The 16362-nt window shown below is 37.9% G+C and overlaps 1 protein-coding gene across 1 annotated transcript; it reads right to left on the bottom strand.

Annotated features, from left to right (window-relative positions):
* Nucleotides 1-2250: 2250 nt before the first annotated feature.
* Nucleotides 2251-16361, bottom strand: LOC110068990 (uncharacterized). The gene is made up of 5 exons (XM_020776408.2): nucleotides 16273-16361; nucleotides 10593-10762; nucleotides 8703-8770; nucleotides 2967-3186; nucleotides 2251-2583 (listed from the first exon to the last, which is right to left on the bottom strand). Exons 1-5 carry the CDS (start codon nucleotides 16277-16279, stop codon nucleotides 2509-2511), a joined length of 540 nt encoding a protein of 179 aa, XP_020632067.2. The 5' UTR covers nucleotides 16280-16361; the 3' UTR covers nucleotides 2251-2508.
* Nucleotide 16362: the final 1 nt, after the last annotated feature.

The raw sequence follows: 16362 nt of genomic DNA, 5'->3' as shown, positions 1-16362 counted from the left end.
CCCCCCCTCCCCCGCCCCCCCCCCTCCCCCGCCCCCCGCCCCCTTATTTTTGGTGAAAAAAAAAATGACTGAAGGAAGAGAAGCCGGCAGGGCAAGTAAGACACGACCGCCGCTCCCCCCGCCCCCCCCCCCCCCCCTCTTTAGCTCAAAGTCTGGATCCGCCCAAGTGTCATCATCTCTCAAAGCTAGATTGATGAGGAAGAAAAGAGAGTATTTACTTCAACCCAAAAAAATTTTTCTCAAAACGTTTCTTTCATGCAGCGGGTTCGTGTAATGCCTTCAGAGATTTTAGTGGTCATAGTCTAGAGTCATGTTATTACATAGTTGCCACTGACCTTTGCCAGACACCAACTTATACTTGAGACAGAGCGTAAACTGTTCTCAGCTCCTGACAGGTTACAGCGTGAAGCCATCAGGCATCGACTGCTTTAAACGATCTTCGCAATATTTTTTCTGGTAGGTTGACTCAGTTGTTAGTTCCTACAAGAGCTGTTGTGCTGCATTAACAGGTGGGTTCAGCAGTAGTTATGAACTTGTAAATAATAAAGGTGGCAAGTTTTTGCTCGCAGACGAAGGCCGCTCACGCTCAAAGCGTCACCTTGGCAAACTGGCAACGGCGGATAATGCATCTTCATCAGCTTCTAGTTGATAAATATCTAAGAAGGTTTGAAACTAGCGAAGTTCTGTCATTTTACTAGTAATGGCGCGGAGGCCAAAACTGCATCTGGAGGTCAAGGGTTCAACCACGCTTGCTTCATTATCAAGCTGGGTTTGTTCTGTTATTGTCAAGACCTTGAATCTGTTATTGTTCCTCCCTACACTCAGGGATAGAAAAGGTTGTTGGCAAATATTGTTTGAGTAACCTGCGGTAGAGGGGCGGAATACTTCTGGCGCAATGTACTTCATGAGACCAGAAGTATAAGTGATAAAAACCGACGTTTCGGTGCATCTTGTGCCATTATCAAGGTTACATAATTAAAGATAAAAAGCGGTTTGTGAACAGGCTAAGTTGATGCGAATTTGCATAAAAGAGTGCCAAGCTAATTACATGAATACTTTAGCACGAAGAGTCAGACTGCACATTCAGTGCTGGTTTAAGATCTTGAATACACAGCATTTTATTAACAAGGCAGTCAAATTTGTTCGCACATTTCTTGATTACATTGAAGCGTGCTAAGAAATTGGTCAGAACAGCTTCAACTTAGCCTCTTCACAAACCGCTTTTTATCTTTAATTATGTAACCTTGATAATGGCGCAAGATTCACCTAAACGTCGGTTTCTATCACTTATATTTCTTGTCCCATGTATTTCCAAATCGTTTCTTGCAATGTACTTCAATTCGATTACATCATAGTTAATAGAGGGAAATGGTTAAGAAGGCCGGTAAACATCAGAGAAGCAAGCAAACAGGCTAAGATTTACCTTGGAGGGTCTTTGACCCCGCACATCTTTTGTTTTATGCTCATTGACTATGCCTGAATTACATAATCGCAATGCTTCTATTGATTAGTTGTATGAGCGCACATAACCACCTTTTGTATTTTGCCAGGTTTTGTACAGGGTCAATCCCCAAAATAGCCAACAAGAACATACAACGAAGAACTTTGCACGGTTTCCTAACCATTTCCCTCTATTAACTATGATTATATCAACTTTACTGAGCTATTTTTATCAATGGTTATAAACTTTGCAAAGTTTCAAAGGCACGAACAATCAGTGTTTGTAATTTTTAGGATTCTTACAATATTGTATTTGATGTAATGTAATATCAAAGGGGACAGATTGATGAATTTGAATATAATTTCCCACTTGTTATGCCCAGTTTGGACTGTATTAGACTGCGGCAATTTATCCGTTTTGTTCTCCAATGCCTGGACATCAATTTTCTACTGCATTAACTTCTTCTGCGCTTGTGCAGTGTAGTCATTTTTAACATCGAACATCTGTAACTACGACCAAGTTACAGTGCATGGCCACAAAATACGACCGGAGCTTATCCTGGTTTCTGTACTTGGAGTATCTCTACCCCTCCTTGGATGTGATGCTAGTCCATCGTAGGTGTACCTCCAGCATTAAATTCGCCGTCACTCAGTTTTCCTCCTAGATGGATGAAGGCACTTTGAAAATAACGTCCCTCGCACAAGAGGACGTGACCTCGGCCAGGGCTCAAATCCAAACCCCTCGATCCGAAGTGTGATGTTGTGACCAATAAGCTACCGCGCCTCCCACGCGGTATATGGGTCTGGGTCTTAACGAGGCAAATAATAATTTATTCAATAAAAGTGAAAAGAATGCAAAATACATTACTAAAAGCCTTCTACAAAACTAGACACTTACAAGAGATAAACCCCTTTGTTCTGTTACACGCTGCAAAAATAGTCTACTATTTATGCCGTTGTACGATTTTCTACCTTACAGTGAGCTGATTTAAATAACCTTCAATCTGTAAATTGGTATTTTTCTGTTTTCTAATTTGTAAACTATATTTGACTTAATCGTCATCTGCATCAGCTTCCTGTTAAGAGTGATTCAATTTCTTTGATTTCATCGAGAGTTTCTTGCTCTTTGGAGATCTTATCAAGCTGTAAAAAAGGAAATGAAACCGTTATCAGCCAATGCCATACTCCAATTTAAAATGGAAAAAAGCTGTACTTAGGGTACGTGAAGCAGATTCACAGACCAGTCTTTCGGAACAGAAGAGACCGAAGGGTTTTGTCTTAATGTTTCAGAAAAGACATGGTGTTTAATCACGTTTTCAAAAAACCGAGAAGAAAGCTGAAGATACATGTTCCACGCACAGGGGTAACGCAAACTTTTTGACGAACTATAAGGTTTGAAAGACTGCGTCAACCTTCTGATATACTTTCTCAACGAAACTAAAGCTAAGGAGAAACACGAGACTTAAAGTCTAAACTTGTTAGAGAAGACTAAAAAAATTGCGTTTCTCCTTAACATAGTAACAAACCTGAGTTTTCTCTAAGACTTGTCCAAGTTCTCTTTTTTCTTTTAAAGCTTCAATTTGTTGGAGTTTTTTCTTTAAAGCTCGTATTCTCTTTTCCGCAGAAGTTAGACCGCTGGCCTGAGAGACTGAAGGCGGTGTTTCTGTGGTTGTCGTTTTTTCTTTGACGCTTTGTGCGTCTATGCAAGATGAGATATCGGCTCCCAAATCTTCAACTTCCGCCATGCTGAGAGATTAAACCAAAATGAGCATAATTCATGTTATTTTTGAAAACGTCGGTGAGCATAATAAGTTTGGTAATATGATGTCATAAGCTAATGTTCTCATCTTGTAAGGAAAATTACAGTTGATAAAACCCTTCATTAAGGTTCGTGTTTTCTAAGCGTTATAAAAGTTTAAGAGATGTCGCACGTTCTCCCACGTTCTCGTCTGAGGAGATCAGCCTGGTTTAACAACAAAGATGAGACAATTACAATCATTCCAAAGTCGCATTGCAAAGAAGATTTTAAAGGGAAAAGTGACATCAGCTGAGGCCCTAACATCGTTGCGGTGGGTCCCATTACATGCAAGGGGTTTTGGTCATTGGTGTTGTCCTGTGTAAGACGCAATGAAAGGAGAGATCCCCGAACATTTCGATGCGTTTAGATCTACCATGAACCAACAACATGGTTACAATACCTGAAATGGTTACATGCCCAAAATTAGCAAGCCAAGAACGGAATGGGGCAGAAACAAAACGTATTATAAAGCAATAACCGATTGGGCCTCACTGGCAAGTGAGCTAAAGAAACTCATGCCAAAAAGGATTTTTAAACACAAACTGAAACAGTATTAACTCAACCATTTTTACCCTTAGTTAGCAGTAGTATTTTTAATCCTACTTCTAGTTTTATACCCTAGTTTTAGTCCCACGTTTTTAGCTTTTATTACTTCTATATTTAGACATTTGATGTATATTTTAGACTTTTATTTTTTAGAGGGCCCTCCTGAAAACCACCGCTAGGTGATTGGAGGCCTCCTCTTAAAATACTAATTTATTTATTATTTTACGTTCTAAAATCAATGAAAGAAAAACTAAGCTTCCTCTTCAGCCTATCAGTATCAGGAACTGGGTGCATACATGATTATTCATGAAGACGCCCGGGCTTATTATTCTCGTATCTCCAGAAAAAAAGATGTCTCTTGACTAGCTCTTGCTATTCGTAAGCATCGATTAAGTAGGTCTACATATGCATTTGCTGGTGTGTTTGTAAGGCTTTTACTCGAAAACTGTGTTAGCTTGTATTTTAACCGCGTAATGAAAGACTAATGAAGAATCATAGTGACCGGCTGTCATGGCGTGAACAAATTCGCCGGCAAATTATTTTCTTGCACAGGCCACCTGTGTGAGTAACCTATTAAAACGATAATTTCGACCGCGAAATGGATAAAAACCTAGGCTCAATACTGGAAGAAGTTTGACTAGTGTTTGTAACCTTTTGTAGACCAGCAGGCAGGTAGTTAGTTGTAGAACCGAGTTCAACTTCTCAGCCGTGCTTTCCAAATAGCTACCTAGTCTTTCTGTTCTATTTTCTATATATTCTCATTTACCTCATCGCAAAATAACACAAAAGAATCATCGACACCATGTGTAGGGATGTTTTCAGTTAATCTTCTTATGGGAAAAAAACTCACCCAAACGTTTCCGTTAATTTCCTAATCAATTAAAAACCCGTCCCTAAACACTGAAATAAACCACGTAGTTTAACGCACGTGCAGAGAAATCAACCAATCAATCACAAGTTGATCGCAGCACTGTTGCTAACACTGAGCCATTGTACAGATTAAAAAATCTTTTGTTTTTCGATGTTCCCGTTGCCGTCGCGTTGTGGTTTGTTTAAACAGCCGTCTAACAATTTAATTGCGTGTATGAGCATTTTAACCAAAGTTCTCTTGCAAGCGAAATATAAGACAACTGCGGGTTTATCCTTTGAATTACTTGAAATATAGATACCACGCTGCTGGTAAATATCATCCATGACTGACCCTCAGTCATAGAAAGCTACAGCAAGAAAACTCGTTCATTGCTTTAGTACAAGCACCACTGCACGAGGAACGTTGAAAAACCAATTTATACAAAGCTATGTCGCCTGTAAACCCTTTTGCCTTGCCGCTGTTCTAGCTGTTTTTAATTTGAGGACGGATTAATTTCTGAGCTCTTCGTGGTCGCATTGATTTAACTTTGCGATTAATTTGGGTTTTGTTTTACGACGGTCATAAAAACAAACCGCATGACTAGAGCCAAACGCACGTAATCATATGTCTGACAACGCCCGAATTTTATAAAGTCAGTGCCTCTGGATTTCAACCATTCTTTTATAAAACTTTAAATGTAAAACGCGTAAACGACGGACACCTCCACCGTTCACTAAAATTCACACGAAAAAACACCTCTCGATACCGAATTATTCTTGTCAATAAATCAAATTACACAATGAAACAGCACAAAAGAATCAGTCATCACTTCAAATTCATACATCTTAAATCGTAACTTGTCTTCAAGAGCTTGCTATTGAGGTTAAACAGAGCACTGGATATGTCCCAACCCATTGCTACCTTACCTCGAATAACCGGACGTTTCCTCGGCGTAAGCAGATACCTTAATGTAACCCCGACGACTTCCGCTTACGGGAGACTAGGCAAGGCGTGGTGCAATTACAAATATCCATGTTGTTCCCTACACTAGCTTATTTCCCTGTGAGTCTGTAACGAGGGTGTCGAGCGGTACGTGTTTCAGTGCTAAGGACAGGACAGGTATGTATTCCTTAGCTGATGACTCCTGTTTTCTCGTCACTTGTCAACTTGACAAGGTTAATGGAACTGTAAGGAAAATTTAAAGGTTGACAGGGGTTGACAGTAACAGGAAAGCGCCCAGAAATGAGAAGGTAACAGGCTGGAGACACGAAGAGTTTTCGTTCTAGAAGTTTATCCATGAGAACCAGTAGTTCCGGTTATGGAATTATGCACAACCGCACAGGCTGTAAACCAGTTATACCGGTTGTGGAATAAGGTGCAAAACTTATGCTTGCATCGACCAGATCATAACTGATTAACACAATACACTCCAAATCATCTATATCAAGATGTTTTTGTATACTGCAATGCTTTCTGTGTTTGATCCACGAGACGAATATAGAAAGTTTGATGTTAAAAATTATTTTCTCGAACGTAACTCTCGCTCTACCCAGCGAAAGGGAACGGGGATGGGTTAAAAAGATTTCGCAACATGTTTGTTTTCACAACTGCCAAGATAAAGGAGGTCTGTCTCCATCACAAAAACACGGTTTTTTTTTTTTTTTTTTCAAAAAAAATTTTTAATGAACTTTAATTCTGAGACTTTTCTAACGTCAATAAGAGATAGCATGCAAGAAAAATAATGACAAACTGAGGTAGCATTTACTCTGAGAATATTAATTTGATTACGAAATCTCCTTGAAATGTGCATTTCTGTTTGTGGGATAGAAAATTCCTTATATTTCTGCATAACAATGTCCGCAACATGATACGGATTAAACAATGCTATATGCACCCACCAAAAACAGACCACGTAGGCCAAAAAACTAATCCTTCGGGGGGCAGAATCTCGCAAACAAAATTAAAATTTGCCGCCTCAGGCTTCTTTAATACACAGATAACTGAAAATGAAAATGTGACGCGACCGCCAACCCTGACTGAGTTGTTAGTTTGATGTGAATTGGTTTGTTGTCTGTGGTAGGTTGGTCACGTACTTCGGCTTGAATGGACTAACAAAAACAAGGTTTTTTTGAAGTGAACTACAGAGTCTGTCAGGGCAGAAAGCGAGACATTAGGAGAAGTTTGGCAAAAGTTATTCGTCAAAATCGAACTCGCTATCCGTAACGGTTTTTTTTTTTTTTTTTTTTTTTTTTTTGCTGCTGGGATGAAGGAACTCCTTGCAGTTGGCAATCACGTGACTAATCATTGTAGTCTTTCCGTTATGTTTCCATTTTGCGCAAGATCAAAATGCCACACTGCAAATTTTGACCCATTTTTAGACAGATAGTTCATACTAAAAGAAATCTACAACTTGGCTTGAGTAGGAAATTTTACCTCACATATGCTTTGCGCGATTTGATAACTGATAAACGCATTCTGATCTGAAGTGTTTTTATGCATACAGATTAAGCTCTGACCTCATAAAATGTTTTCATCGTCTGTCTTAAGTTAAAAACGAGTTGTGTGCCAGGGAATCAAAGACAGATGAGCAGAGAAAACAGAAACCATACCAGCAATTCAGTAGTTCGCTCGCTGTGAATAAACGTGTTGTTAATATAAACAGGCGACTTTTGAACTTTGACCGTTTGAAGTGTTAGCATTTTCTCACTGCTGAAAGATTAAATGGTGATAACATCTGTGGGAAAGGAAAGGTTGATTGTAGAAAATCCCGCAGTGATAAAACTTGAGAGCAAAGCAAAACAGAGACGAAAATAAAGAACAAAGAACGCTATTACAGAGGTCGTTTCATAAACTTTAGACCAGGAAGTCTTATGACTTCAACCATGAATGTTTGCATGTTTTATAGAGCAGTATGCAATCAAAACATGGAAAATCGATACTACATCGACAACAGACACAAATAAATTTTCATGGCATACATAATTCCTTCCCTTCCATTAATGCACAATAAAAAGGTAATGAATGGCATTTTTCTCATCGCGACACGCAAGTCGGCGACATGAGCACAGTACAAGCAGGTCTTGTGCCTTGCGACAGCCATTCTTTTTCTTTCTTTGTTTCTTGCTCAGTCTTAGACGTGATAAGATAAACTACACTCTCGTGACCATGATATCGTCAAACTTCCAGCTGTGAAGGAGAAAGGGTCCTAAACGTACCCTTCGAAAGCCGGAATATGAATTCACGTGAAGTTAATAAAACCAAAAATAATGTTTAACGAATGATTATTAAATTCCTCTTCAGGAAAAAGCCTAAAGATCGATAGGAGAGAGCTGTTCTCGTGGCGTGTAGTAGGTTGAGTGAAACAATTGTTCCGAACAATCAAATTCTGATTTCAAACAAGGGTAGGTAGTTTACTCAATAAAACATAACTATCTTGGCTTCCCTTTGCTACACACAGAAAAACAACATATTAAAAAAATAATAATTTTCTATAGGGGTTCTCCGTGTTTGCACAAATTACGAGACAGTCATATGAATGACCCAATATATTACCAACTGATCTCGGGTGCGTCAGAGTTCTCGAATGAAAACAGCGTTGAGCAGATTTTTAGGGATTTTAAAGAATATAGGATTTAGACTATCCAAAACTCGTTACAGAGATTTCTATGTGCGTTCCGTTTTACTTGGTGTTTGAGGTTGTTTCGGAGCATTTCCAGAGCGTTTCGCTTGCAATGTAACTCCTATCTGCTTATCGGATATATAGAGGACTACAGTGAAAGCCAGTGAAACTGAAACTCGCTAGAACCAGAAGCAAGGCATTCAGGATGGAGTTGTTGTTTTTGGATTTTATTGCCAATTCCAAATCCAGCATTATCTGCCACAAATCTTTATATAAACTTTAATCCTAATTTTTACTTACGCGGCACCTTTTAGGTCACCTGTGATTGGATGTTTGCTCACCCAGACAAGTGAACTCCCAAATCACGTGCAATTGTATGTGCGCCTACGCACGTCTGTCCATAAATACTCCGAACTTTATTTAAAGAACATTTTTTTCTGTGATCTCACCTCACGCCAGCAGCATTATCTTGAGCAATCCACAACTGTTGACGAATCTTCGCTGCAAGTTTGTGATCCTGCGTGAGTAAACGCGATCCAGTTTATCATTTGCTATTTAACATGAGTTTCATTTACCATAGAAAGACAAAAGGGAGCTGTAAATACTTTGGGGGTATCATCATTCAAATGAAAGCTGTTGATAAATACATTCTAGTGGAAATTATTTTAATCTTTAACAACGCTTTTGCCACGCTTAGCAGTTAGACCAAAGCGTATGACCATTTAAATGAAAGCTATTGAGCAGTACCTGAATGTGGTACTGAAGGTGGTTTTAACTTAAGTCTGACGATGAAAGCCTAGTCAGTAAAGTGTGATCATTTAAATGAAAACTATTGAACAGTACTTTCACGTGATACTGTTTATTGTGCTGTACAAGGTTGTTCTAACTTTTAAGTCTGTGGATGAAACCCTAGTGTGCTAACATTCAAATGAAAGCTATTGACCTGTACTGTCATATGGTATGGCTCATTTAACACTGTAGACACTGTTTCTATAAACTTGTACGTGATCAAATGAAAAACGCTGACGAGCGCACATTCTTGCCGTTTTATAAAACAAGTTGGTGGAGACAAGCGACCACTCTAAAATAACCACTCTAAAACAATTCTTAATACGCAAAAAGAAACTTTCGATTGCAAATACAATACACTAGAAATTTTATTTAGCACTCCCCAAGGGGACTTTTCAGTACTAATACTACTAAATAAGTTAAATCACATGATATGTAATTTTGCTCTTGAAAAAGTCAAGATTTTCATTGATAGTTTAGCGCTAATTACGCCTTCCTCTTTAAACTGAAGAAATTAAAACCAATCTGAGATAAAGCTAACTTCAAAAGATCCACATTTTACAGTCTGATGATCACAGTCATTCAAGGAATTTACAAGTCCTGGTTTACGCTGGAAGACAGGCTATACGCTATTTTCAACAGTCTTTCAAGCTAACACTTTTATAATGATACCCTATTTCAATAAGTTCACATCCCCATCTAATAAAAGTGGCACCTCTTGTAATAAACCCCCCCCCCCCCCCACTAATTAGTGTCCCTCCTCTAATACGCTCAAATCCCTCTCTACTAAAGTTCCCTAAAGATCCCCTCTTTTTAATTGATCAGCTGTCAGGATGATTTTATCTGCCTGCTTGACAATCTGGAGGAAAGCTTTTCTTATAAAGAAGTCCCATTCAAAAAGTCTTGCCTGCTTGTGATAGCCCATTGAGCTCCTGCTGATCGCATTAATGGAACCCCTGTAAGGGGTAGCCTGTTTCACATGGTTTTCACAACATCATTTTTCACAGGTATTTTCACAGATCTATGAAATATCCTGTGAAATACTGTTTGAAATCATATAGAAAACATGTGAAACCTGTACAACATTTCACATTGTTTCCACATGCTGTCCTCACAGGGTTTCTTCTAATACAACTGGGTGGTAAATGGTGAAATACGAGACTCAATGAGGCACAGAGATCCTGAGAACAAAATCCAGGAAATCCTGAGATTAACAGCTTAAGAAAAACTGCAGCTAAGATTCAGTGCAGAGTTGGAACTAATTATGCAAAAATCCTTGCTCAAGACATGAGAATCAAATGCTCTTGGTAGCGAGAAATTAGAACTCATTTCAGTTATTCACTTAATGTTATGTTTGACCCAAAAGTTTACTTAAAAGACCTTTAATTTTCTTATGCAACACTTGCCACCCTTCCAAAACTTAATTTTCCATCATTCCTGTGTTATTATCATCATGTCCCTGATGATGTTCTTCCTCTGCAGTTGTTGTTGTTGTTGTTTTTTTTTCATTTCTTTCAATTAGAATTCAATCATTCAGATGCAACACATACCTTATTGTCTTTGGCTTCTTGTAACTGTTCTCTCAATACAGCGACTGGATCCTTCATTTCGATTGCTTCCAAGGTGCCACCATTTTCTTTAATTTGTTCTATTCTAGCCTTCGTTCTCTTCTCTGCCCTTTTCTTGTTCTTCAAGGCTGACTTTGATAAATGAGCGGAATCTAATAAACAACACAACAGTTCAAAAAGTGAAACATCTCTCAACTTACTATTTTAAATCCTAAAGAGATATGTCAGTAAATTGGGGATATCAGTTAAAACCACATAATTTTTTAGCTTTCCACATTTAGTCATCACACATACGCTGTACACAAAAGTTCCAGATTTCATAATGTAATGAGAGTTACAACATTCTAAAAGGTGATTCGATACAAGTGTCATTTCTTGGAGTGATATGTGATCTTGAATAAATTGTCTGCATTTGCTCGACATGATTCTAGAACTGTGAATAATTAAAAATTATGATTATTCATTGAACTGTTTTGTATCACATCTGCAAAATCCCACAATGTTCTTTCATAAGTGGGGCAGCAACAGGCAACAAGGTTATCAAAAGCTATGATCACAATCCAAAAAAAAAATGGCAGAAGACCTGCATTGCCCTCTGATTTTTTAAAAGAATTAATTTCAATGTTGCAGCTTGAAATGTCAAAAATCCCTGGTGCCCAGGATTGGGCTGATGGCAGAAGATGATTGACATTTCAAGCTAACAATATTGCAACTATCTAGAAATCAAAATATTCAACAATCACAAACATTTTGTGATTACTTTATAAATAGTATATGTACATCATTCCTGAGCAGTTTTTTTTTTTATAATAAGCAGCAACTAACAATAAAAGGGCAACACAGCTTCACTATGTAAACAATGATCACTAACAGTTAAACTTACAAATAAAAGTTGTTGTTTACAAAAGATCAAGCTTGTGTAAAATAGCATCTTTAACAATTCAGCTTGTTGGAAACAACAACTTCATCATCTGGAGAGATTAATAACCATGCATTTCACAACAAAAGGTCTCAAATTCCTGATCGGGTAGATCAGAGTCACAAATTGCCAAACATTCAAAACTTGCTAGTCTGTAAAGAGGGTCGGCATTATTTGATGTCAATCATTTCTTTGACTTGTGACTTCATGTCATAATTAGTTTTTGTACACAGATCATATTTTAGTATCACGTTTAACTTTAGTTACTAACACATTACCTGCAGAGTTCAAAGGGTAAAATAATGAGCAACGTCAGAAAGCACGACAAGCATTAACACTACCAGCAGTACGTGCCCAGTAACATATACAGTGGTCAGTTACTAGATAAACAGATTGATAATTTGCTAAACAATCAGTCAGTTGTGCAACACAATAAGGAGGTATGCACAAAAACATTACTGTAGTTTGTAAGTTAAAAAATATGTTTGAAAAAAATGCATACTAAACGAAAACCTTGAAAAGCTTGGCCAAATTGCACCATCTGTACATGTTAAAAATAAATACACAAAACAGTACTAATTATTATAAACTAGCTCCATGAGTAGACAACATGAACCAATACCTGCACTGTTACTGGCTACCCAAGTGGGCTAGATGGCATCCCACAAGAAAATAGTGTTCGTCATATAACATATCAATTCTTTAGTAACCACGCTTTTTTGGCCAAGATGGCCAGATATCAGACTTATTCTTTCTACATGTTTGTGGATCTTGACTGAGTTCCGTTAAAAACACAGACACCTTAAAATAAAGAACTTGGCTAATGTTCAGCCATCTAATTAGTTGACCTCATGCTTGGTCCATAACCAATATATTTTGCTAAACTAATTCCCACTACTGATAAACAGATGAGCATGTTCGCACGTATGTGTCATCCGGGGCTTACTCCCTTATATCAGCTGTATAGGTATGTGTGGCCCCAAAGGGTATGGTTTTTCAGCCATTTTGGTCCTAAATAGAGTATTGATTTTGGCCATTTTGGTCTTAAATAGGGTATGGTTTTAACACTTGGTCTTAAATTGGGTATGTTTTTTAGAAGAAGCTACTTTTTTATCATTATCGATAAGACCATGAACAAAAGCCCTTCACAAATTCTGATTACAGCAATTTAACATTGGTCTTAACTAGGGAACTAATTATAAGGCAGGTCTAAAACAGGGTATTGATTTAAGGGTCAAGTCACAAATAGGGTCGGGAATATCGCAGATTTTGGTCATAAATAGGGTAAGGCTTTTGAGAAGCGGGCCGCACACCCCTACCCAATTTTTATGGGAGTACCCCTCCCCCCTCCCATGAGGTGTTGGCAGCAGCAGATAGATACAAACCAAGTTACTTGTAAGCCTCCCGTGGTGGTAACTGATTCAGACAAAGAGAAGCTGACTGCTCTCTTCAGTTTATCAAAATTTACAAGCCCATCATTTCTTTTTAATAACAACTGGCTTGAATATGACAAGATCCACGCAAGATTAGAGCGACAAGAATAAATGCACCAGTAATTAACCTAGAGATTATAATTGATCAGGCTGAGAAATGGACATGAATTTCATTTGTGGTACTCTAAGTATAAGTGTCACTGAATGCAGCGTTCTCTAATATCTCAGCAATATCAAACGTAAGTTTCCACAATTCCAAAAGTGTTAAAAACTATGTTCTATCTTAGCAATATCAAATGTAAGTTTCCACAATTCTTCTAGCTCTTTCCTTTAGTAATCTGTCCTTCTACTCCCATGTTTTTTTATTTTCACTCAAATGAGATGGAGGCTAACTTGATAACCTCGCAGTTCTATTGGCCTCTACGCATAAACTATATACCATCATCACCTTTAATTGTTATATATGTATCTTTTTTTCTTTTTTTTTATGCTAATATTGTAATTTCAAAATGTAAGTGCAAAATAAAGTGAAGTTGAAGTTAATAATATTTTGCAGCTAAGTAACATAGGCGAATCTTTGCTGACGTCACATTTTTCCTCATTAACATATGACTTTGCGCATAGAAGGCATCATGCTACACACGGTTTTACTAGCAAAACTTAAAGAGCTCATGAAACTTACTAAGTGGTGAAATTTTTGGCTCTTTTGGTGTAATATTCGAGGAGAAATTGGCTTTCAAAAACATCAACATTTCTGTGGGGCAAAAGCGCTAATGAGCTCATACATTCTTTGTAAAATTTTGAGCTTTTAAACCCATGTCGCACAAAAAGTATTCAATACATCACGCTCAAATTCCTTGGGACAGTTAATCGTACTGTGCCCTTTCAATATTCAGTATTAATCTCTTTGTAGCTCCATCAGAAACTGTATCGCTTATGGTAATGAGGCAAATATTGTAAACAAAGGTTCTCCTTTACAACTGGGTGATCTCAGATCTGAGAGATATGTAATCAGTGTAGCAAACACGGACTGGCAGTTATTACTCGCTGTCCTCTGCAAGTCAGATCAAGTAAGGAATATGTATGGGTTATTGACCAAGTGTGAGGTCAAGATGGCTGGATATTGGCCAAGTTCTTTTTTTGCGTGATTATGGACTGAGACGGAGTCGAGGTCCATAATCTCGCAAAAAAAGAATGAGGCCAATATCCAGCCATCTTGACCAAACAAGCTTGGTCAATAAAGGATTTATTATATGGCTTTCAGAGAAATGTTTCTTGCGGGACGTGGCAAGTAGTCCCGAGCAGGCAAGATAGCTCCATCTTGCCCGCTTGGGTAGCCAATCACAGTGCAGGATTTGATTCATCTTGCCCGCTCACGGAGCTAGCCACATAATAATTACTTATATTCATCTTTTTGTCAGTGCAGCGGTCGTGTACTATGTAGGTTTTGCATTACATTTTATCATACATGCATATAAATAATAAATGAATAAAACTACAGTAAATCAAGTGTTTAGCACTGTTATACTAATTGAGGACACTGAAATAAGCAAACAAATATTGTAAATTAAACAGAAACTTGTAAATCAGTGCACCAGTAGATTAGGGGTGCTTAGCATTTACAAAAACCATCCGGTTGGAAATTTCAGGCATAAACATTAAACAATTAAATGCGACGTTGCGGGAGAGGGAATCGCTATAAAGTACGTCCACATCAGCTAGAGAGACTTAAAAGAGCAGAAAAATAGCATCACCTCAAATCACAGCCCATAATTTCTGAAGCTTCCCAAATGGAATGGCGTGAACCATTTGATTTTCCAACTGGAATTTCCGGTTTTCCCATGTAAATGGTAAGTACCCTAGATTCATCACTACCTGATCAATCAGGGTGAGATAAAAGGTCTCATTCTGTCACATTGGCATGTAGATAGCTGAGATAAATTTGTGATACCCTCAAGGAATCACTGTTTGAGTTTATGTGCAATGGTACATGTATGTAAACATTATAATTATTAAAATAATCATACACAAAACAATTAACTGTATTTTCCACAACCTCGCAAGGGGTCCCATGTAATAAGCTGTATTTTAAAACTGTCTGCTATTATTTCTCAGTTCTATATTTTGCATCCTAGAAGGAAATCACAGGTTCATAAATTGGCCATAGATATGTTATCTGATACAAGTTTATGTCAAGCACTGTCACATGTCTTCATGTTATGTCTTGTCTCATTTTATCCTGACAAGAGCATCTCAGTTTTTGTTGATCCACTTTATAAGCAACACTTGTCAGGTAGCTTAAGCTGTGAACTCAACCTAAATCAGGAGGATCTTTAACACATTCCATTATACATGTAGTTACAATATTGGTTACCAGTCATTTAGCCCCTAGCCAATTAGACCCCAACCAGAAGACGATAAGGCCCCATTCATGCTTAAAGAACGAGAAATACACCGAATTTCGACTTCTGGTTGGGAGCTAAATGGTTAGGGGCTAATCGACTTGGAGGCTAAACGGCCAGTTACCAAAATATGAACTGATGATTTAGACCAAGAGATCTTAAGTTCTCCTATTTGATTGACTTTCTTTATTCCTGTTAAGTTGCCTGTCTACTTAATAATACACTGTAGAGACTGGGTAAGGAGAAACTGGCTTTGATTGTAGTTCTTGTGAATGTTTCCTCGAAAGCCCCTGCCAACCACAGACTTCTCGACTTACAAACAGCATAATCACCTTTCCCCAGTTACAAAATCCCAAACAAATTTTTAAACCTTCCTGGGTATGAAATATTCTGTCAACATGATTGCCCGCATAAAACAGCAATACTGTCTTTATTATATTAGCCTTCATATTAATTATAATCACGTGCTTATAATATGCAAAATACGATAAGCAGAGTGCATTTGACAACAACCTTCAGCTAATACAGGCATGCACATGAAGATATTTTGTGTATCAACAGTGTCTCTTCAATGGGGATGATTAAATATATTTTACTGTCTCTACGGTACTGTTATTAGTTTTCGCATATAGCATGAATATTAACTGCAGCATTCCCCCAGGTTAACAAGAAAGTTGTTTGTCAAATTGAGCATGATTTCTTGAAATTGAGCTTTTGCATGCCCGTTGCCAAACTGCAAACTTGCGAATCCGAAAGTAAAATTTCAAGGGAAATTTGCCAGGTTTATTTCTCTAGGCCTTGCTGAACTAACCTCTTGATTAAAGTTTAAGATATCTTGATTGTTGATTCAAAAAGAAACAGCGATTTAGAATGAAATATTGAGATAAATAATTGATAAATAACCTTACCTGCCATAGCCAGAGTCGAGTGTGTGTGAATGTCACATGCTGTACCGCGGGCTCAAACGCCTTTGTTTAAAAAAGTTGATAGGCCAAGTG

This window comes from Orbicella faveolata, unplaced genomic scaffold (genome assembly GCF_042242905.1).
Source record: "Orbicella faveolata isolate gen_17 unplaced genomic scaffold, um_ofav_v1 contig_15, whole genome shotgun sequence".
NCBI lineage: Eukaryota > Metazoa > Cnidaria > Anthozoa > Scleractinia > Merulinidae > Orbicella > Orbicella faveolata.
This window is presented reverse-complemented; position numbering and strand designations above follow the sequence as displayed.

Bases quoted from the DNA above. Each gene is read 5' to 3' on its own strand.
- LOC110068990 (XM_020776408.2), bottom strand. The intron at 8,771-10,592 runs GTATGTGTTGCA...TTACTCACGCAG, and splicing joins AAGAAGCCAAAGACAATAAG to GATCACAAACTTGCAGCGAA. The intron at 3,187-8,702 runs GTGAGATCACAG...TTAATCTCTCAG, and splicing joins GATAATGCTGCTGGCGTGAG to CATGGCGGAAGTTGAAGATT.